Consider the following 24,229-nt stretch of genomic DNA (forward strand, 5'->3'; position numbering starts at 1 on the left):
AATAGCAAATGAAGCAACTGACAAACAACTAATCTCAAAAATATACAAGCAACTCCTACAGCTCAATTCCAGAAAAATAAATGACCCAATCAAAAAATGGGCCAAAGAACTAAATAGACATTTCTCCAAAGAAGACATACAGATGGCTAACACATGAAAAGATGCTCAACATCACTCATTATCAGAGAAATGCAAATCAAAACCACTATGAGGTACCATTTCATGTCAGTCAGAATGGCTGTGATCCTAAAGTCTACAAGCAATAAATGCTGGAGAGGGTGTGGAGAAAAGGGAACCCTCTTACACTGTTGGTGGGAATGCAAACCAGTACAGCCACTATGGAGAACAGTGTGGAGATTCCTTTAAAAACTGGGAATAAAACTGCCTTATGATCCAGCAACCCCACTGCTGGGCATACACACCGAGGAAACCAGAAGGGAAATAGACACGTGTACCCCAATGTTCATCGCAGCACTGTTTATTATTTTTTTATTTTATTTTTAATTTTATTTTATTTTTAAACTTTACATAATTGTATTAGTTTTGCCAAATATCAAAATGAATCCATCACAGGTATACATGTGGTCCCCATCCTGAACCCTCCTCCCTCCCCATACCATCCCTCTGGGTGGTCCCAGTGCACTAGCCCCAAGCATCCAGTATCATGCATTGAACCTGGACTGGCATCTCGTTTCATACATGATATTTTACATGTTTCAATGCCATTCTCCCAAATCATCCCACTCTCTCCCTCTCCCACAGAGTCCATAAGACTGCTCCGTACATCAGTGTCTCTTTTGCTGTCTCGTACACAGGGTTATTGTTATCATCTTTCTAAATTCCATATATATGCGTTAGTATACTGTATTGGTGTTTTTCCTTCTGGCTTACTTCACTCTGTATAATAGGCTCCACTTTCATCCACCTCATTAGAACTGATTCAAATGAATTCTTTTTAATGGCTGAGTAATACTCCATTGTGTATATGTACCACAGCTTTCTTATCCATTCATCTGCTGATGGACATACACACTGAGGAAATCAGAAGGGAAAGAGACACGTGTACCTATATGTCCATCAGCAGATGAATGGATAAAAAAGCTGTGGTACATATACACAATGGAGTATTACTCAGCCATTAAAAAGAATTCATTTGAATCAGTTCTAATGAGGTGGATGAAAGTGGAGCCTATTATACAGAGTGAAGTAAGCCAGAAGGAAAAACACCAATACAGTATACTAACGCATATATATGGAATTTAGAAAGATGATAACAATAACCCTGTGTACGAGACAGCAAAAGAGACACTGATGTACGGAGCAGTCTTATGGACTCTGTGGGAGAGGGAGAGAGTGGGATGATTTGGGAGAAAAATAAATTTAAAAAATAAATAAATAAAAACAAAAAATAAAAAGTACATCATTAAATACTGTTTATTCGATAACCTGCAATCAATCAAATCTACTAGACCTTTGATTCACAGGCTATCAGCTAGTTTTATAATTTCTAATGTCTCTAATGAGCAACTGTACTTGTTAGTCTCTAAACAGGAAGCCTATTTCAGGGAAATAATCTCAGGTGTATTCCTGTCCCCACCTTAGTCTAAGACATTAGCATGGCTTTCTTTCTTAATTTTATTTCCCTGTTTCTCTGCATGTTTAATTAGGCTGCAGATTCTTTTAACTCTATCTTCTGATTTTGTTTTGTCTCTCACAGGGTTTACCAGAAGCCGAGGCCCACAAGCACCCTCAGTACTGAGATTCCAGTTGGAACATAGTACTGCATCATCTTCTCTGTCAACAACACAGGTGTCCACATATTAGAGATGGAAGGACTTATCGATGTGACACACTTCAACTCCCTCATTTTACAGATGAGAACACTGGGTTTTAGAGAGGGTGAATGGCTTGTGCAGCTTCCCACAGCACAGAAGCCAGAACTAGAATTCAGGCCCCCAGCTTCCAAGATCAATGTTTTTCCATTATTATAGTGAACACCATCTCAATTTAAGGCAAAGAGCTTCCCTATCCAGAAGAGCCTTGTGTATGTATCTCTCCATGGGGCGGCTCAGGGGTGGGGCCTCCTGGGTGTCCAGGCAGGTGGCTGCAAGGCCTCTCTACTGCAGCACCTGTCACTCCAGGGACTGATCCTGGAAAGGTAGAAGGGATCCTGGATATCAGGGACTTGAGAAACAGACCAGACCAAACCTTAAACCTCTCTCAGCGCTTGGTGGGGGATTGGGGAAAATCTTGGCTTTCAAAGACGATGACAGAAGAAGGAAGAGAGAGAAGGTAAATAATTTGACAAATATGTAGGCTCTAAACCCCTCTCCTCAACAAAAAATGGGAGGCGTTAAGCACTGGCATATCTCCTGTAAATGACTTGCAAAAGTAGCACTTTGGAAAGAGCCTTTGATTTGATTTAGAGAAGATTGGGTTAGGAAGGAATATTCTCTAGATACTCTCTGCTGCTGCTGCTGCTAAGTCGCTTCAGTCGTGTCCGACTCTGTGTGACCCCATAGACGGCAGCCCACCAGGCTTCCCCGTCCCTGGGATTCTCCAGGCAAGAACACTGGAGTGGGTCACCATTTCCTTCTCCAATGCATGAGAGTGAATAATAAAAGTGATGTCGCTCAGTCATGTCTGACTCTAGCGACCCCATGGACTGCAGCCTACCAGGCTCCTCTGTCCATGGGATTTTCCAGGCAAAAGTACTGGAGTGGGGTGCCATTGCCTTCTCCTCTATACACTCTCTACAGGCAGCCTACCTTGGAAATAATCAGCTACCTTGTAACAGCCTTCACTTGTAGTTTGATTCAGATAATTCATAAAGGAAAAAAGTTCTCATCAGAAATAAATTTTTTTTTCTGTTTCTTTAATTTTGTATCTATGTGAGATGATGGATGTTCATTAAATCTACTGTGCTAATCATTTCTTGATGTATGTAAGTCAATTCATTATGCTGCACACTTACACAGTGTTGTCTGTCAATCACATCTCAATGAAACTGGAAGGAAAAAAAGAATAAATAGTAATTTTTCCTCTCAAGTCATTTTCTCATAAGACAGGTTGGGCAGAAGCACATCATAGGGAAAGTTTTCCATTTTCCTCTGCATCTCCAAAACTGGGCACAGACTTGGCACAGATTAGGTCACAAGCAGACTTACAGGGAGATTCCCTCACTTGCACTGCTCCTTCTGAAGTCCAGGGAGGAGTCCCCACAGTGTGTTCAGTAGCACAAGCCTTGTAGAATTTGCAAAGGTAAAAGGTTTCAAGCATGGCCATCTGTAGCTATTTGTATTACTTTAATGAAGAACTCTGGCTACTGTAGATAGTAAATGTTGGTGCTGGGACTTGAACTTATGTGCTTACTTCTGATCCTGTGCTCCCTCTATCATGTCACACCAGCTTTCTAACTCATCTCAGGCTACAAGCCAAGCAAACCTTATTGCTACCCTGGGAGATAAAAGTCAGAATCCATGGAGAGGAGTTTTACCTACCTGATTCCTAAAAATACTTGCAGGAGAGTGCAGATGCCAGAGACGAAGAAAATGGTGCTGATGAGGTAACTCTGGGTCAGGGGATCATGCTGCAAACACAGGTCCTTAGCCAAGATGAGCGGCACTGCTACAAGCCCCCCTAGGGCTGTGAGGAAGTGCTGTAGGCAGAGCAGAGAGAGGAGACAAAGTTAGAGATGCTGTGGCTGCCTATTCCACCTAATCCTATTCCTTCTACTGGAAGCTCAACCTTTGGTCTCAGAGGTGATCCAGGCAAGTGGCAGGAACTAGGAAGGCCTGGCAGCAAGAAGCAGGGACACAACCAGAAGGTCTGGGGTTCAAAGACAGGACCCCGGGGCTGAGAACTGCTGTTTTAGGTAAGAAACCAAGGTAGGGATGCAGTGTGGGAGGACATAACAGGAACCGAGGAGGTGGCCTTAAGAATAGGAAAAGACAAAAGGCCCATTATTAAAATAAGGCACAAGGTGAGAGCAAGACCATTGACCAGGCCTGAGCACATTCTTCAAAACTGATTATACATTAGGTCACAAAACAGCATCAGCAAATTTAAGAAGACTCAGTCGCTCAGTCATGTCTGACTCTTGCATGTCTGACCCCATGAATCGCAGCACGTCAGGCCTCCCTGTCTATCACCAACTCCTGGAGTTCACTCAGACTCACGTCCATTGAGTCAGTGATACCATCCAGCCATCTCATCCTCTGTCGTCCCCTTCTCCTCCCGCTCCCAATCCCTCCCAGCATCAGAGTCTTTTCCTAGGAGTCAACTCTTCTCATGAGGTGGCCAAAGTACTGGAATTTCAGCTTTAGCATCATTCCTTCCAAAGAACACTCAGGACTGATCTCCTTTAGAATGGACTGGTTGGATCTCCTTGCAGCCCAAGGGACTCTCAGGAGTCTTCTCCAACACCACAGTTCAAAAGCCAAGGTTAAATATCTCTATTAGTTTCTTATGATTCCTTCAAGACATGCAAAAATTACTACATATACTTATTTCTGCTGTTCTATCTCTATTTTTATTTGTTAGTCTTTAAAGTAAAAAAAGATCACACTATACAGTTATTTACTTGACATTTTTCACTTAATCTATGCTGGTGATTATTTTTTAACTGCAAGGTAAATATATCTTTCTCTTTCTAACAGCTACATTAAAAAATTATTTGTTAGAATATGCTACAGTTCTCTAAGATGGATATTTGGGGGGTGTTTCAGGGTTTTGTTTGTTGTTGTGATTTTATGATTAATCAATAGAACATCTTTGTACTTATCTTAACAAGTCTTGCCAGCATATCTAGAGAGAAATTCTTTAAAAAGTTTTTTTTTAATTTGGCCATGCCACACGATTTGTGGGAACTTAGTTCCCCCACCAGGGATTGGACCCATGCCTTGGCAGTGAAATGATGGACTCCTAACCACTGGACCCCTGGGGAATTCTCTACAGAGAAATTCTTAAGCATTAGGGCCTGGGTTAAATAACATGTGTTTTACCAGTTAATAGAAAAGTTGCACCAGATAACATTCCAACAAGTATTTGACAATGCGTGTTTTCCAATATTCCCCAAGCACTGGTTATCAAACATATCAGTTGTTTCCAAACAAATTATAATTGATAACTTGAAACAAACAAACAAACAAAAAAACTCACAATGGCCCAGGTGGTGTCCTTGATGTGACCTAGTAGCTTAGCACAGGGAACAATCTTCCCCTAAAACCCTGCCCCCATCCTCAAACTCCTTGGGAGAAAATAGAAAAAAAAGAGAAAAGAGAGCCTTGAGTCCCCTAAAGGTCAACAGCATGGAAGCCAAGAACATGAGCAACTGAAGTTAGATCTTGACTAATTTGACCCGTGTGTGTCGATGTGCCTTTTGAGACAGAGCCTCCTTGCACCCAATGCTTCTGTGTCCCATTACCTGGATCCCCAAGAAGATGCAGAGATACCATGGTGGGATATCCAGGATACCATAAGCCAGGTGGCTGCTGCTGGAACTCTTGAGCTGGCCATCCTTCTTGCTGCCTTGGTCACCTTCATGGGAGCTGAGCACACCATCACCCCTCTGCTGGGAAAAAGAGAAAAACACGTTTGAGCATTTCAAGAGGAATCAAGTGCATTTTGATGCCATTTGATTTGACACTTCTATATACAGTGTCAAATCAAATCTTGGAGACAGAGTTTTGGATGAAATAGAAAAGAATAGCTTATTGCTTTGCCAGGCAAAGGGGAACACAGTGGCTCCTGCCCTCGAAAACTGTGTGTCTCCACCCAGAGGGATTTCATGAGAAGTTTTATAGAAACAGTTGAAGCATGGGGCTGCTAATAAGATTAGGCCGTGTACAGTTCAGTTCAGTCGCTCAATCGTGTCTGACTCTGTGACCCCCTGGACTGCAACACGGCAGGCCTCCCTGTCCATCACCAACTCCTGGAGCTTAATCAAACTCATGTTCATTGAGTCAGTGATGCCATCCAACCATCTCATCCTCTGTCATCCCCTTCACCTCCCACCTTCAATCTTTCCCAGCATCAGGATCTTTTCAAATGACTCAGTTCTTCCCATTAGGTGGCCAAAGTATTGGCGTTTCAGCTTCAGCATCAGTCCTTCCAAAAATACTCAGGACTGATTTCCTTTAGGATGGGCTGGCTGGATCTCCTTGCAGCCCAAGAGACTCTCAAGAGTCTTCTCCAACACCACAGTTCAAAAGCATCAATTCTCTGGCACTCAGCTTTCTTTATAGTCCAACTCTCACATCCATACATGACCACTGGAAAAACCATAGTCTTGACTAGACGAACCTTTGTTAGCAAAGTAATGTCTCTGCTTTTGAATATGCTGCCTAGGATGATCATAGCTTTTCTTCCAAGGAGCAAGGGTCTTTTAATTTCATGGCTGCAGACACCATCTACAGTGACGTTGGAGCCCCCCAAAACAAAGTCAGCCACTGTTTCCATTGCTTCCCCATCTATTTGCCATGAAGTGATGGGACGAGATGCCATGATCTTAGTTTTCCAAATATTGAGTTTTAAGCCAACTTTTTCACTCTCCTCTTTCACTTTCATCAGGAGGCTCTTTAGTTCTTCTTTGCTTTCTGCCATAAGGGTGGTGTCATCTGCATATCTGAGATTCTTGATATTTCTCCCGGCAATCTTGATTCCAGCTTGTGCTTCACGCAGCCCAGCATTTCTCATGATGTACTCTGCATATAAGTTAAATAAACAGGTTGACAATATACAGCCTTGATGTACTCCTTTTCCTATTTGGAACCAGTCTGTTGTTCCATGTCCACTTCTAACTGTTGCTTCCTGACCTGCATGCAGATTTCTCAAGAGGCAGGTCAGGTGGTCAGGTATTCCCATCTCTTTCAGAATTTTCCACAGTTTATTGTGATCTACACAGTCAAAGGCTTTGGCATAGTCAATAAAGCAGAAATAGATGTTTTTCTGGCACTTTCTTGCTTTTTTGATGATCCAACGGTTGTTGGCAATTTGATCTGTGGTTCCTCTGCCTTTTCTAAATCCAGCTTGAACATCTGGAAGTTCATGGTTTACATACTGTTGAAGCCTGGCTTGGAGAATTTTGAGCATTACTTTGCTAGTGTGTGAGATGAGTGCAATTGTGCGGCAGCTTGGGCATTCTTTGGCATTGCCTTTCTTTGGGATTGGAATGAAAACTGACCTTTTCCAGTCCTGTGGCCACTGCTGAGTTTTCCAAATTTGCTGGCATACGGAGTGCAGCACTTTCACAGCATCATCTTTTAGGACTCAAAATAGCTCGACTGGAATTCCATCACCTCCACTAGCTTTGTTCGTAGTGATGCTTCCTAAGGCCCACTTGACTTCACATTCCAGGATGTCTGGCTCTCCGTGAGTGATCACACCATCATGATTATCTGGGTCATGAAGATCTTTTTTGTATAGTTCTTCTGTGTATTCTTGCCACCTCTTCTTAATATCTTCTGCTTCTGTTAGGTCCATACCATTTCTGTCATTTATTGTGCCCATCTTTGCATGAAATTGCCCCTTGGTATCTCTAATTTTCTTGAAGAGATCTCTAGTTTTTTCCATTCTATTGCTTTCCTCTATTTCTTTGCACTGATCACTGAGGAAGGCTTTCTTGTCTCTCCCTGCTCTTCTTTGGGACTCTGCATTCAAATGGGTATATCTTTTCTTTTTTCCTTTGCCTTTCATTTCTCTTTTCACAGCTATTTGTGAGGCCTCCTCAGACAGCCATTTTGCCTTTTTGCATTTCTTTTTCTTGGGGATGGTCTTGATTCCTGTCTCCTGTACAGTGTCACAAACCTGTGTCTGTAGTTCTTAAGGTACTCTGTCTATCAGATATAACCCCTTGAATCTATTTCTCATTTCCACTGTAAGGGATATGATTTAGGTAATACCTGAATGGTCTAGTGGTTTTCCCTACTTTCTTCAATTTAAGTCTGAATTTGGCAATAAGGAGTTCACGATCTGAGCCACAGTCAGCTCCTGGTCTTGTTTTTGCTGGCTGTATAGAGTTTCTCCTGCTTTGGCTGCAAAGAATATAATCAATCTGATTTCAGTGTTGACCATCTGGTGGGGTCCATGTGTAGAGTCTCCTCTGTGTTGCTGGAATAAGGTGTTAGCTATGACACAGAAAACTAACCAATATGATCACACAGACCACAGCCTTGTCTAAGCCAATGAAACTATAAGCCATGCCCTGTAGGGCTACACAAGACGGACAGGTCATGGTGGAAAGTTCTGACAAAACACCGTCCACTGGAGAAAGGAATGGCAAACTACTTCAGTATTCTTGCCTTGAGAACCCCATGAACAGTATGAAAAGACGAAAAGATAGGACATTGATAGATGAACGCTCCAGGTCCATAGGTGCCCAATATACTACTGGAGATCAGTGGAAAACTAACTCCAGAAAGAATGAAGAGACGGAGCCAAAGCAAAGACAACACCCAGTTGTGGATGTGACTCGTGACGGAAGCAAGGTCCGATGCTGTAAGAGCAATATTGCATAGGAACCTGGAATGTCAGGTCCATGAATCAAGGCAAATTGGAAGTGGTCAAAGAGGAGATGGTAAGAGTGAATATCAAAATTTTAGGGATCAGCAAACTAAAATGGACTGGAAAGGGTAAACTTAACTCAGATGACCATTATATCTACTACCGTGGGCAAGAATCATTTAGAAGAAATGCAGTAGCCATCATAGTCAACAAAAGAGTCTGAAATGCAGTACTTGGATGCAATCTCAAAAACGACAGAATGATCTCAGTTCATTTCCAAGGCAAACCATTCAATATCACAGTAATCCAAGTCTGTGCCCCACCAATAATGCTGAAGAAGCTGAATTTGAACGGTTCTATGAAGACCTACAAGACCTTCTAGAACTAACACCCAAAAAAGATGTCCTTTTCATTATAGGGGACTGGAATGCAAAAGTAGAAAGTCAAGGAATACCTGAGTAACAGGCAAATTTGGCCTTGGAGTATAGAATGAAGCAGGGCAAAGGCTAATACAGTTTTGCCGAGAGAACGCACTGGTCACAGCAAACACCTTCTTCGAACAACACAAGAGAAGGCTGTGTACAGGGCACTGCTTTAATCTGGTCTCAGGTAATCTGCGGAGAAGGCGATGGCACCCTACTCCAGTACTCTTGTCTGGAAAACTCCATGGACAGAGGAGCCTGGTAGGCTGCAGTCCATGGGGTCGCGAAGAGTCTGACACGATTGAGAGACTTCACTTTCACTTTTCACTTTTCACTTTCATGCATTGGAGAAGGAAATGGCAACCCACTCCAGTGTTGTTGCCTGGAGAATCCCAGGGATGGGAGAGCCTGGTGGGCTGCTGTCTATGGGGTCACACAGAGTCGGACATGACTGAAGTGGCTTAGCAGCAGTAGCAGGTAATCTGATGAGAACCTTGTTCTTGGGCTTCCCTGGTAGGTCAGATAGTAAAGAATCCACCTACAATACAGGAGACCCAGGTTTGATCCCTGGGTTGGGAAGATCCCCTGGAGAGGGGAATGGCTACCCATTACAGTAATCTTGCCTGGAGAATTCCATGGGCACCAGGAGCCTGGTGGGCAGCAGGCCATAGGGTTGCAAAGAGTCAGATATGACTGAGTGACTAACACACATGATCTGATAAGTTTGAGGTTCCTTTAATCTTGAGTGAAGAATGGTGACATCTTCCTCCTTAAAACACTAGGAATAAACCCACCATATGACCCAGCAATCCCACTCCTAGGCATATACCCTGCGGAAACCAAAACTGAAAAAGACACATGTATCCCATTGTTCATCGCAGCACTATTTACAATAGCTCGAACATGGAAGCAACTTAGATGTCCATCGACAGATGACTGGATCAAGAAGTTGTGGTACATATTCACAATAGAATATTACTTAGCCATAAAAAGGAATGCATTTGAGTCAGTTCTAATGAGGTGGATGAACCTAGAGCCTATTATACAGAGTGAAGTCAGTCAGAAAGAGAAAGATAAATATCATATACTAATGCATATATACAGAATTTAGAAAAATAGTACTGAAGAATTTATTTGCAGGGCAGCAATGGAGAAACAGACAGAGGGAATAGACTTATGGACATGGGAAGAGGGGAGGACAGGGTGAGATGTATGGAAAGAGTAACACAGAAACTTACTGTGTTTCTATGAAGTAAAATAGATGCCAATGGAAATTTGCTGTATGTCTCAGGAAACTCAAACAGGGGCTCTGTATCAACGTAGAGGGGTGGGATAGGGACGAAGATGGGAGGGAGGGTCAAGAGGGAGCAGCTATGGCTGATTCATATTGAGGTTTGACAGAAAACAACAAAATTCTGTAAAGCAATTTTCCTTTAATTAAAAAACCAAATAAACAAATAAAAAGAATGATGTCATCTTCCATTTATGGGGGGTTTAGTCCTTTTGTTATTGTTGTTCAGTCACTAAGTCATGTCCCACTCTTTGTGACCCCATGCACTGCAGCGTGCCAGGCTTCCTTGTCCTTCACTCTCTCCCAGACTTTGCTCAAATCCATATCTATTGAGTCAGTGATGCTATCTAACCCTCTCATCCTCTGTCATTCTCTTTTGTTTTTGCCATCAATCTTTTCCACCATCAGGGTCCTTTCCAGTGAGTGTGCTCCTTGCATCAAGTGGCCAGAGTATTGGAGCTTCAGCATCAGTCCTTCCAATTAATATTCAGGATTGATTTCTTTTAGGACTGACTGGTTTGATCTCCTTGCAGTCCAAGGGACTCTCAAGAGTCTTCTCCAGCACCACAACTTGAAAGCATCAGTTCTTCGGCACTCAGCCTTCTTTGTGGTCTAACTCTCACATCCATACATGACTACTGGAAAAACCATAGCTTTGACTACATGGACCTTTGATGGCAAAGTGATATCTCTGCTTTTTAACATGCTGCCTAGGCTTGTCATAGCTTTCCTTCCAAGGAGCAAATGTCTTTTAATTTCATGGCTGCAGTCACCATCCACAGTGATTTTGGCGCCCAAGAAAATAAAGATACTGTTTTATCTCTTGAGGTGGAACCAGGACCCTGCCCAAAGTCTGCACTATTGTTTCCTGGCTGCTCTCTGTTGTCTCTGAATCCCCTCCTTTCCCTGATTAGCAACTGTTTGAATCTAACCTTTGGGACTCAGAGAAGGTCATGGAGGCTGGAGTCTGTTCCCCACAAACAAGGAACAAGAGACATGGAAAGTCTTCTGTGCCCAGGATCGCCAGAGGCTCCTGCTTAGTTTCACTTTCTTATTACAACCAGACAGATGGACAGCTTTCTAGAAGCAAGAACAATGGTATTGTGGTATATTCTGGCCAGCTTGTGGTTATATATAATTATATATATATAATACTGTATTATATATTTGAAAGTTGCTAACAAAGCTAGTGGAGGTGATGGAATTCCAGTTGAGCTATTTCAAATCCTGAAAGATGATGCTGTGGAAGTGCTGCACTCAATATGCCAGCAAATTTGGAAAATTCAGCAGTGGCCACAGGACTGGAAAAGGTCAGTTATCATTCCAATCCCAAAGAAAGGCAATGCCAAAGAATGCTCAAACTACTGCACAATTGCACTCATCTCACACGCTACTAAAGTAATGCTCAAAATTTTCCAAGCCAGGCTTCAGCAATATGTGAACCGTGAACTTCCTGATGTTCAAGCTGGTTTTAGAAAAGGCAGAGGAACCAGAGATCAAATTGCCAACATCCACTGGATCATCAAAAAAGCAAGAAAGTGCCAGAAAAACATCTATTTCTGCTTTATTGACTATGCCAAAGCCTTTGACTGTGTGGATCACAATAAACTGTGGAAAATTCTTAAAGAGATGGGAATACCAGACCACCTGACCTGCCTCTTGAGAAATCTGTATGCAGGTCAGGAAGCAACAGTTAGAAGTGGACATGGAACAACAGACTGGTTCCAAATAGGAAAAGGAGTATGTCAAGGCTGTATATTGTCACGCTGTTTATTTAACTTATATGCAGAGTATATCATGAGAAACACTGGACTGGAAAAAACACAAGCTGGAATTAAGATTGCCGGGAGAAATATCAATAACCTCAGATATGCAGATGACACCACCCTTATGGCAGAAAGTGAAGAGGAACTAAAATGCCTCTTGATGAAAGTGAAAGTGGAGAGTGAAAAAGTTGGCTTAAAGCTCAACATTCAGAAAACTAAGATCATGGCATCTGGTCCCATCACTTCATGTGAAGTAGATGGGGAAACAATGGAAACAGTGTCAGACTTTATTTTGGGGGGCTCCAAAATCACTGCAGATGGTGACTGCAGCCATTAAATTAAAAGACGCTTACTACTTGGAAGGAAAGTTATGACCAACCTAGATAGCATATTCAGAAGCAGAGACATTACTTTGCCAACCAAGGTCCATGTAGTCAAGGCTATGGTTTTTCCTGTGGTCATGTATGGACATGAGAGTTGGACTGTGAAGAAAGCTGAGCACCGAAGAATTGATGCTTTTGAACTGTGGTGTTGGAGAAGACTCTTGAGAGTCCCTTGGACTGCAAGGAGATCCAACCAGTCCGTTCTGAAGGAGATCAGTCCTGGGATTTCTTTGGAAGGAATGATGCTAAAGCTGAAACTCCAGTACTTTGGCCACCTCATGGGAAGAGTTGACTCATTGGAAAAGACTCTGATGCTGGGAGGGATTGGGGGCTGGAGGAGAAGGGGACGACAGAGGATGAGATGGCTGGATGGCATCACTGACTCGATGGACAGGAGTCTGAGTGAACTCCAGGAGTTGGTGATGGACAGGGAGGCCTGACGTGCTGCGATTCATGGGGATGCAAAGAGTCGGACACTACTGAGCGACTGAACTGAACTAAAGAGAGTAAATCCTAAATGTTTTCAGCACAAAAAAGAAGTGGTGACTGCATGCCGTGATGGAGGGATTAACTACTAAGAACTGCTGCCTAGTCACTAAGTCACTTCAGTCATGTTCGACTCTTTGAGACCCCATGGGCCATAGCCTGCCAGGCTTCTCTGTCCATGGGAGTCTCCAGGCAAGAATACTAGAGTGAGTAGCCATGCCCTCCTCCAGGGGACCTACCCTGCCCAGGGATCAACCCAAATCTGTTAAGTCTCTTGCATTGGCAGGCAGTTGTTGATCACTAGCGATACCTAGGAATCTATTAATAACTGCTATGGTGGTAATTATTTTGCAGCATATAATTGTATCAGGTCAATGTCTTGGACAGTTTAAGCTTACACAATGTTATATGTCAATTATATCTAACAAACCTGGGGGAAAAGACAGAGCATGAAGTACATAGTCCAGTGTCCTGCCTGCATGGTGCACCTACCCAATAAGTATTAGCTGCTATAATTATGATAAGCTTCTGGTCCTATGTTTCAAAGGCTTTTAACTCACACTTCAGTGACATTAGAGCATCTGTAGGTAGAGTGACATTAGAGGAGCTGTAGGTGAGAGGAATAGGGAAACAATGTCTTCAGTGTGGCCAGAATGAGGCAAGGCCACCAGCATGAAGATCAGGCAATTAGGTGACAGGCCCCAGCAGGGTTCTGGGCCCTGGTCAGACCACAGAGGAATAGCAGGTTCCACACAGTGTCACAGCCAGGGTGCCCTGAAGATAGTGTGGGCTTCTCACAGAGAAAGTTCTGGAAAGGATGCTAAAGGTACCAATACCAACACCAACCTCCATAGTCAAGCACCCTTTACTCAGCACAGCCTCAAAGAACAACTTCTGAACTGAACCTGCACTATGACTCCTGGGAATGCTAATCATTTCAATGCTATGAGCTTCTCCTATACAAGAAATCTGCTATTTTTTGTGACTATATTGATATAAAGATACATTATTATGTATTAAAATTTTTCTCTTTTGTCTAAGGTTATTGTTTTTTTCCTTCTGATTTTAAAAGAAATGGGAGCAAAATTGTGGGCACAGACACCATGGCTGCTCTCCCTAAGGATCAGTGGCCCTGCTCTGGAGAAGTAGGAGAAGCAGATGAATCGGGGGCAAGGGGTCACCAGTTGCTTTGAAGTGGAGAGAGACAAGAAAGCCACCAGATCAAGAACTGGGTGTTTGTCCCCTACCTCTTCCAGAACAGCACTGGAACATCATATTCTAAGACAGGGTTTCTCAACCTCAGCACCATTGCCATTTTGGACAGGATAATTCTTCCTTGTGTTGTGTGTGTTCATGGCAGGGGTTGGGGTGTATCATGCACCCTAGGATATTTAGTAGCATCTTTGGCCTGAACCCACTAGATGCCAGTGGCAAGCCCTTGCCCTCACCTTCAGTTGTGACGACCCAAAATGACTCCAGACATTGCCAAATGTCACCAGCAGGGTAAAAATCACCCCCAGTTAAGACCTGCCATTTTAAGGGTGTTGTTCAGATCCCACCAGGGAAGCTGCAACTAAGGACAATTCTGGCTGACGTGGAGAGTGGGTGGGATAGATGTGCCATCTCCACGTGGAGACAGAGGAAGCCAGTCCTCCTCCTCCATGCGATGGACCACAAATCGGATCTCAGCTCTCCCAGTAAGCGGGGGCCCCACCACTGGCGATGGAGAAAATTTCCCAGAGCGCTAAGGTCCAGGCAGCGGGAGGAGCTCAGGGCTGCGGTCAGACTTGCAGAGAGTGGGTGCACTGAGTCAGCCACAGCACAGCCCTGCAGAGTCACCCTGTTCCTGGGGCTCGGTGCATGTGCCCATGAATCTATTATTTAGTTTCTGAAACTTAAATGCAAGAGTTTTGCTTCTACTCATCTATTCAGCAATGCCTGGAAGCATGCCTCCCAATTCTGCTGCAGGAAGCCTTCCCTGACTTCTCTCCACTCCGGGACTACTGCCCCAGCATGCCTCACAGCCATAACACGGTTTCCTCATCCAAAAGCCCATAAAGTCCCATAACTTCTCTACTCCATTGCTAGCACAGAGTTAGTGCTCACAGCACAATCTGTTGAGTGAAAAATAAATAAATAAATAAACAAACAAACACATGCATAAATTAATGACCATAAAGATTCTCTCATCGACTTTTTAAAATAAATCCATAACTGGTTAGAACTCTTTGGAAACGTTATGCTGATCCTATTTGGATTCCTGAAAAGAAGGCGGTCCTGATGCAGCTTCGATACTTGGATGTGAAAGAAGGGTGGTTTTGCCTAAGCAGGTCAAGGCCAAGCCAAAGACAGCCTAAAAGTGCCCAAGGGAACTCCGGAGCACTTATCGCGACGTTTTAGTGACCGCGTGGTGCAGCCTTTGAGCACAACCGCAGAAGAACCGGCGAAAGAAAAGAGGAGGGGCAGAAGGAAAAGAATGGTTGTTGATTGGCTGGCTGGTTGATTGACGCTGCGTAGGCTACACAGAACAGCAGAGCATGCAGTTTGAACTGGGGCCGCGGTGGTCTGTCAGTGCCCTGCTTGGCAGCCATTAGCACATCACTTCCTGTCTCTCAGACTCCGTGTCCCCTTCTGACTCTGGGAGGGTTGCAAAAATACTCAAAAGTGTATGTGGCTTCCTGTTATGTGCGCCTGTGAATGAACTCACATGACTTGGGCAGGTACAGCTCTGGCAAACTCACCTCATACCTTCTCCCAAGACCCCTTGGAATTCTCAGAAAGGTGAAGGGGCAGCGGGGGGTGGGGGGAGGTTTTGGTGGGGACAGTAGGGGGGATGTTAGTTTGGGGCCTTCCCCTTACCCCAGCCATTTAAGGGTCAATGAATGACTCTTCATTCTTTATGGCAAAAAGTAAAGAAGAACTGAAGAGCCTCTTGATCCAAGTGAAAGAGAGTGAAAAAGTTGGCTTAAAGTTCAACATTCAGAAAACTAAGATCATGGCATCTGGTCCCATCACTTCATGGCAAATAGATGGGGAAACAGTGGAAACAGTGGCTGACTATATTTTTCTGGGCTCCAAAATCACTGCAGAAGGTGACTGCAGCCATGAAATTAAAAGATGCTTACTCCTTGGAAGGAAAGTTGTGACCAACCTAGACAGCATATTAAAAAGCAGAGATATTACTTTGTCATCAAACGTCCGTCTACTGAAGGCTATGGTTTTTCCAGTGGTCATGTATGGATGTGAGAGTTGGACTATAAAGAAAGCTGAGTGCTGAAGAATTGATGCTTTTGAACTGTGGTGTTGCAGAAGACTCTTGAGAGTCCCTTGGACTGCAAGGAGATCCAACCAGTCCATCCTAAGGGAGATCAGTCCTGGGTGTTCATTGGTAGGACTGATGTTGAAGCTGAAACTCCAATACTTTGGCCACCTCATGGGAAGAGCTGACTCATTTGAAAAGACCCTGATGCTGGGAAAGATTGAAGGCAGGAGGAGAAGGGGACGACAGAGGATGAGATGGTTGGATGGCATCACTGACTCAGTGGACATGGGTTTGGGTGGACTCTGGGAGTTGGTGATGGACAGGGAGGCCTGGTGTGCTGCGACTCATGGGGTCACAAAGAGTCGGACACGAGTGAGCAACTGAACTGAACTGAACTGAATGACTCAGGACTTCCCTGGTGGTCCCGTGGTTAAGATTGCCTTCCAATGAAGGGAGTGAGGGTTTGATCCAGGTTAGGGAGCTAAGATCCTACACGCCCAGTGGCCAAAACATGAAAGAGAAGAAGTATTATAACAAATTCAATAAAGACTTTGAAATTGGTCAACATCAGAAAACAATCTTAAAAAAAAAAGTCAGTGACTCCAAGAGTGTTCTCTGCCTGATGACTGAATATTCTAAGTTTGTCTGGATATCAATCTGGACCTGATGAGGCTATGGAAACCACTTCTGTAATTGCTTTACAACACTTTTCTGGGAAATTGTCCTTGTATGAGGCCCAACATGGAAAAAAATTAGAACTTAAGAGTGGAGAAAAACTTATCTTCCTTGAGAACAGCTGGTTCTTCACTCTGATAAGAGTGTGTGACTTCTGTGAAGCATGTCAGCTATGGCTGCTAGAAAGCACAGAGCCTGATCAAAATACAACTTTTGTTGTAAAGCACTTTGTGTCACTTACATAAAGTGCTGGGGCAAAAAATCAAATAAACAGGTACACAGTGGGCTAAGATTCCTGTGTGTCAGAGATGAGTCACTAGCATATTAAAGATATGCATAGAAATGTGACATCCCAGAGATATTGTAGAGCAGGGGCTTCCCAGATGGAGGTGGAAAAAGCCCCACCTCAGGGCATATCCAGATGGGGGAAGTGACTTTATCCCAGGGGAATCCCTGGTCAGTAAAATTCTGTAACTCTCAGACTTCCCTGGTGGCCCAGTGATTAAGATTCTGAGCTCCCAATGCAGGGGGTCCAGGTTCAACCTTTGGTCAGGGAACTAGATGGCACATGCCTCAACCAGGAGTTCACATGGTGCAACTAAGACCTGGCATGGCCAAGTAAATAATTTGTTTTTAAGTCTATGACTCTTATAGTGGCAGAAGAATGCCTACAAGCCCCTTTTTGAAGGAAGAATAAACTCTTAATGAAGCTTCCGCATGAGTCAGCACTGGTATAAGAAGACGGGCCACAAGCTTTTCTTCTGATTGGAAGAGTCTATCAGCTCAAAACACGGGCTGTAATTTCACCAAAACACTTGCTCAAAGAGGCATTCTGTTGAGGTGTGGCATTTTATAGTGCTTTACAGCTTGCAAAGAGCTTCCAGTGCATCCTCTCATTTGATTCTCACAACCCAGTTTCCAGAGAGGAGATTGAGGCTCAGTGAGATTACATGACTTGTCCCAGGTCCCCTTGTAAATGGGAGAATGAAACTCTCCTCTCCTGGTTGAGGGCAGTTGCTGGCAGGTGCATTCCTGTGTGTACAGGGACAGCGTGTCATCTCTCTGGAGCAGAGCAGCAGAGCAGGAGGAGGCTGGCACAGAGGGAACAGCAGTAGGAAGGAGGATTTCTGGGGGGAAATGAATCCCTTGGCCCTCTGACTCCATCCACCCCCAACACAGCCTCCCGCTCCCCAACTTGCCCCCTAGGTTTGTTTCCTAACACTTCCAGTCAACTGACTCTAGCCATTGGGATTGTCCAGGTCTCTCCAAACATGGCTGGGGAATCTGTCTTCCCCATGTTTATATCCCTAGAAGGTTCTAACAAAGGAATATGCACATGAAAACCAAAACATCTCAGAGTAGTGGCCTTTTAATCTGGGTGCTGAGACCGAGGCTTTGAGGAAAATGACAAGACAGTTCACTGAATAAAGACAGATATATGCCCAGACCCTACCACACCCTACTGGCTTCAGGTGTGCTAAAGACGTGGAAAAAAATCACAGCTTTCAGAAATAGAGTTTTCAACTTATTTCCCAAGTTGTTTTTTTTTTGTTTTTTTTTTTTTGCTTCTATGAGATGGTGACAGAAGTGTTTAAAAAAATTTAAAATGGTCCAAAATGGAGTAACTAATGCTAAGCCCATATCAGCCAACCAAGACTTAATAAAGTGAAAGAAAGTGAAGTCGCTCAGTCATGTCCTACTCTTTGCGACCCCATGGACTGTAGCCTACCAGACTCCTCCGTCCATGGGATTTCCCAGGAAAGAATACTGGAGTGGGTTGCCATTTCCTTCTCCAGGAGATCTTCCCAACCCAGGGATTGAACCTGGGTCTCCTGCATTGTAGGCAGACGCTTTACAGTCTGAGCCACCAGGGAAGTTCTAACCTAATGCCTAACCTAATTAATTGCATGCAGTTTTGGTTTCTCACAGGGATGTAACTTTTCACTAGTCCGTCTTGAATTATCTGGTCAGAACTAGTGAGATGATCTGCCTGGTAGACCCCTGCTTTTCAGGAAAGTGCCCTGGCCTGAAACAATCCACTCTTTGATAGAATAACTTTGCCATGCCTCCTTCTGCCTATAAAACTCCTCCATTTTGTACAGCTCCTCAAAGCTCCCTTCTGCCTTCTATGATGGTATGCTGTCCATTTCATGAATCATTAAATAAAGCCAATTATGTGGACTTCCCTGGCAGTCGATCAGTTAAGACTCCACACTTAACCGTGTGGAATCACTGCAGGGGGCCTGGGTCCAAACCCTGGTGGGCGAACTAAGATTCTGCATGCTGCAAGGTGTGGCCAAAAGAAATAATAACAATTTTAAAAATAAAGCCAACTAGCTTTAAATTTACCCAGTTGAATTTTTACTTTTAGCAATAGGAATTCTGAGAGGAGAGGAAATTTCTCTCAGGTGCCTGTCAAATTTTTCCAGAAGAGTCAGCCACAGTCCCTTTACCAGAAGACTGAGACTAGCAGTGGGCAAGGTCTGGCAGCTGGGCTCCAGGGGACAGTTCTGAGGGCCCAGCCCAGGCTCATGCGTGGCACCTGTTCAACGGATACCATGGCTGGGCCTGGTGGGGAGAGGCTCTGTCTGGCTATGGTGGGCAGAGGGTCCCCACTCTGTCAGCTCTCCCCACCCCCCGGCCCTGCTTTTTAGGTGGCCAAACTAGGCTGGAAAGAATGGTGGGAGCAGGGCTCAAGGATGAGCTGGAGAGGCCTCCAGATGGGTTATTGTCCCTTTACTTCTCTGGGCCTCAGCTTCCTTATATGTAAAATGGGAACAGAGGTGTATGCCTCAGTGGCTTGAAGGAGGAAAATAAAGTACATAACACTAGGACATATCAGTTTCATGCCTTTCACCCTCTCTCATTCTCTCTCTCTCTCTGCTTTCCTCTTTCTCTTTGCTTTGCTTCAGAAAGGCTTTCTGATCAAAGAAATCATAATGCTGAGAAACCTGGAAAACAAACACTTAGATTCAACAGAGTAAAACAGAGGGCCTTTCAGCTCTCCCTTCTTCCTTTGTAATTCATTCACGGAGTTCAGCACTGAGGGTGGGATCTTTGCCTTGCGATGGTGGCAGCAGGAGAACAGCTGTGAAAATTCAACGTCTCACTTGGAACACAAGCCACCTTCCTCATGAATCTGCATTAGGACTCCACACTGGGACCTTTCTCCAGGGTCTTTCCTCTTTTCGGCTACCGCACCAATCTGCCTGCAATGCAGGAGACCTGGGTTTGATCCCTGGGTCAGGAAGATCTCCTGGAGAAGGGAATGGCAACCTGCTCCAGTATTCTTGCCTGGAGAATCCCATGGACAGAGGAGCCTGGCCGGCTACAGTCCATGACACTGCAAAGAGTCGGACACGACTGAGAGACTAACACTTAACACACACCCCACCTCTATCATCCCCTCTCTTCTACCAGCACTCACCAAGGGGTTGGGGTGCTCACAGGTAGTGATGGCAGAGTTCATGGCCGCTTGGGGTCTTCTCTTTTTGCCTTCCTCTCAGAACAGAAAAGGAACAAAGCCGCTGCTGGAGAGGAAGGTTACTTTCTTACAGCCTGCCAAAATAATAAGAGAGAGGGAAAGATGAGGATCCAAGAGGGTGGGGCCTCTAAGCCCCACCTACTGGTCTCTAACAGACACCCCCTCCAGCCCTCTTAGGTCACTTCAGGGGACCAAGGTACATCCAGTGATAGTAAGCGTTGCATCATTTGAAAAGTGTGGGTTAGTTGCAGAGAAGTTAATGATCCCCCATGGCACCAAGGAAACAAATCAGGGGGCAGCCTGTTGAGATGTGGCAGGACAGCACTTTCCGGAAACCAGGTTCCCAGGGGCAAGAGAAGAGGGGGTGAGGCTCTGGGCCAGACATAGGGGCCTTTCTGTTTTCTAAAGCTCCTTTCTAGTGACTGATTGAACTGGAATGTAAACATTGCAAAAGTGACACAAGCAGCCTGGCCCCTGAGATACACTGACACAGCCGTTAGGCAGGGACTGCTAGCCCTAAATGCTGACCTGGGAGAGGCTACTAAGGCTCATGGGTGGAGCAAAGACCTCAGGTGAGAGGCTGAGAAAAAATGCTTCTACAACTTGGGTGCCTGGCTCCCTAATACGTAGAAACTTCTAGTAACCTACCTATTGGAGAGACAAATCCAGGAAGTCAGAGTCTCAGTCTTATCCCACACAGAGTACTAAAATGCTCCTCTAAAACTCTCAGTAAACACCATTCTATAAAGTCCAATGGGGTTCCCAGGTGGTGCTAGTGGTAAAGAACCCACCTGCCAATGCAGGAGATGTAAGAGATGTGGATTCAATCCCTGGGTCGCGAAGATCCCCTGGAGGAGGGCATGGCAACCGACTCCAATATTCTTGCCCAGAGAATCCCATGGACAGAGAAGCCTGTTGGCTACAGTCCACAGGGTTGCAAAGAGTCAGACACAACTGAAGCAACTTAGCGTGTATGCACATGAAGGCTGATGTAAACAAATACCTGTTATTCATAATGATGGAATGTTCTGGAACAGATAGTACTGGGACCCACGTTTCAGGAAACACATAGTGGGACCTACATAGACACTGATGGGAGTCCATCCAAGAGGAAGCCCTGCAAAGCAAAACAATGAGAAGTTTGACATGGGAGGGGACAGAGCTGATTAAGCTATAATAGAAAAACCAAGGTCAGAAGAGAGTCAACGGTCATTAAGTAGTTGACCTTTCAGTTCAGTTCAGTTCAGTCGCTCAGTCCTGTCCAACTCTTTGTAAAACCCCATGAATCACAGCATGCCAGGCCTCCCTGTCCATCACCAACTCCCAGAGTTCACCCAGACTCACATCCATCGAGTCAGTGATGCCATCCAGCCATCTCATCCTCTGTCATCCCCTTCTCCTCCTGCCCCCAATCCCTCCCAGCATCAGAGTCTTTTCCAATGAGTCAACTCTTTCCATGAAGTGGCCAAAGTATTGGAGTTTCAGCTTTAGCATCATTCCTTCCAAAGAAATCCCAGGGCTGATCTCCTTCAGAATGGACTGGTTGGATCTCCCTGCCATCCAAGGGACTCACAAGAGTCTTCTCCAACACCACAGTTCAAAAGCATCAATTCTTCGGTGCTCAGCTTTCTTCACAATCCAACTCTCACATCCATACATGACCACTGGAAAAACCATAGCCTTGACTAGACGGACCTTTGTTGGCAAAGTAATGTCTCTGCTTTTGAATATGCTATCTAGGTTGGACATAACTTTCCTTCCAAGGACTAAGGGTCTTTTAATTTCATGGCTGCAGTCACCATTTGCAGTGATTTTGGAGCCCCCAAAAATAAAGTCTGACACTGTTTCCACTGTTCCCCCATCTATTTCCCATGAAGTGATGGGACCAGATGCCATGATCTTAGTTTTCTGAATGTTGAGCTTTAAGCCAACTTTTTCACTCTCCACTTTCACTTTCATCAAGAGGCTTTTTAGTTCCTCTTCACTTTCTGCCATAAGGGTGGTATCATCTGCATATCTGAGGTTATTGATATTTCTCCCAGAAATCTATATTCCAGCTTGTGTTTCTTCCAGCCCAGCATTTCTCAGCTTAGCACCCCCAAATAAAGTCTCTCATTGTGTCCATTGTTTCCCCAGCTATTTGCCATGAAGTGATGGGACCAGATTCCATGATCTTCATTTTTTTGAATGTTGAATTTTAAGCCAGCTTTTTTCACTCTCCTCTTTCTCGTTCATCAAGAAGCTCTTTAATTCCTCTTTCCTTTCTGCCATAAGGGTGGTGTCATCTGCATATCTGAAATTATTATTTCTCCCAGAAATCTTGATTCCAGCTAGTGCTTCATCCAGCCCAGCATTTCACATGTACTCTACATATAAGTTAAATAAGCAGGGTGACAGTATGCAGCCTTGACGTACTCCTTTCCCAATTTGCAACCAGTCGATTGTTCCATGTCCAGTTCCGACTATTGCTTCTTGACCTGCATACAGGTTTCTCAGGAGGCAGGTAAGGTGGTCTGGTATTCCCATCTCTAAGAATTTTCCACAGTTTTTTGTGATCTACACAGTCAAAGGCTTTACCTTGGAAGTAGTCAATGAGGCAGATGCTTTTCTGGAATTCTTTAGCTTTTTCTATGATCCAGTGGACAGCCCAGGATGCCCCATTCTCTGGGAGGCTTCCTAGACACCAGGACCCAGGCATAGAAAACTACTGTTGCCTCATCCAGTCCTCCAATTCACAGACGAGCCCAGTGTGTGGGAGGACCTATCCAGGATGCCTAGTTCCTGCTCTAAGGATTGCATCCTTTATCACAGATTTTATTCCCCAAATCTCTGCCCTTTGGTCTCTAGTTTATTGTTGACCCTCCAGGCTTCTCAAGTGGAGTTTAGTTAAAAGGCAGGCGCTTGGCTATTACTCTAGACCCACTGAATCTGAGTCTTTGAGGGGATGGCTCAGAATCTGTGTTTTTGTTTTTGTTTTTTTTAATTTTATTATGATTTTTTTTTTGCGTTTTTTTCTTTCTTTCTTTCTTTTTTTTTCTTTCTAATTTTATTTTATTTTTAAACTTTACATAATTGTTTTAGTTTTGCCAAATATCAAAATGAATCCGCCACAGGTATACTAATTTTATTTTTAAACTTTACAATATTGTATTAGTTTTGCCAAATATCAAAATGAATCCGCCACAGGTATACCTGTGTTCCCCATCCTGAACCCTCCTTCCTTCTCCCTCCCCATACCCTCCCTCTGGGTCGTCCCAGTGCACCAGCCCCAAGCATCCAGTATCGTGCATCAAACATGGACTGGCGACTCGTTTCATACATGATATTATACATCTTTCAATGCCATTCTCCCAAATCTCCCCACCCTCTCCCTCTCCCACAGAGTCCATAAGACTGATCTATACATCAGTGTCTCTTTTGCTGTCTCGTACACAGGGTTATTGTTACCATCTTTCTAAATTCCATATATATGCGTTAGTATACTGTATTGGTGTTTTTCTTTCTGGCTTACTTCACTCTGTATAATAGGTTCCAGTTTTATCCATCCCATTAGAACTGACTCAAATGTATTCTTTTTAATGGCTGAGTAATACTCCATTGTGTATATGTACCACTGCTTTCTTATCCATTCATCTGCTGATGGGCCTCTAGGTTGCTTCCATATCCTGGCTATTATAAAGAGTGCTGCGATGAACATTGGGGTACATGTGTCTCTTTCCCTTCTGGTTTCCTCAGTGTGTATGCCCAGCAGTGGGATTGCTGGATCATAAGGCAGTTCTATTCCCAGTTTTTTAAGGAATCTCCACACTGTTCTCCATAGTGGCTGTACTAGTTTGCATTCCCACCAACAGTGTAAGAGAGTTCCCTTTTCTCCACACACTCTCCAGCATTTATGGCTTGTAGACTTTTGGATCGCAGCCATTCTGACTGGTGTGAAATGGTACCTCATAGTGGTTTT

The 24,229-nt window shown here is 44.2% G+C and overlaps 1 protein-coding gene across 12 annotated transcripts in view; it reads right to left on the reverse strand.

Annotated features, from left to right (window-relative positions):
• Window positions 1–24,229, reverse strand: part of LOC109557664 (solute carrier family 23 member 1-like) — a 263,748-nt gene that overhangs the window by 146,739 nt on the left and 92,780 nt on the right. For 10 of the 12 annotated variants that reach the window (XM_070788189.1, XM_070788186.1, XM_070788187.1 and 7 more), the window contains 2 exons: window positions 5,426–5,569; window positions 3,501–3,658 (listed from right to left, as the gene is read on the reverse strand). In XM_070788189.1, the coding sequence (XP_070644290.1) occupies window positions 3,501–3,658; window positions 5,426–5,569 (302 nt within the window). Of the gene's footprint in view, window positions 1–3,500; window positions 3,659–5,425; window positions 5,573–20,214; window positions 20,346–21,062; window positions 21,198–24,229 lie in introns of those variants that run through there. The other 2 variants (XM_070788195.1, XM_070788198.1) reach the window with 2 other exon arrangements.

Source organism: Bos indicus, chromosome 4, assembly GCF_029378745.1.
Source record: "Bos indicus isolate NIAB-ARS_2022 breed Sahiwal x Tharparkar chromosome 4, NIAB-ARS_B.indTharparkar_mat_pri_1.0, whole genome shotgun sequence".
NCBI lineage: Eukaryota > Metazoa > Chordata > Mammalia > Artiodactyla > Bovidae > Bos > Bos indicus.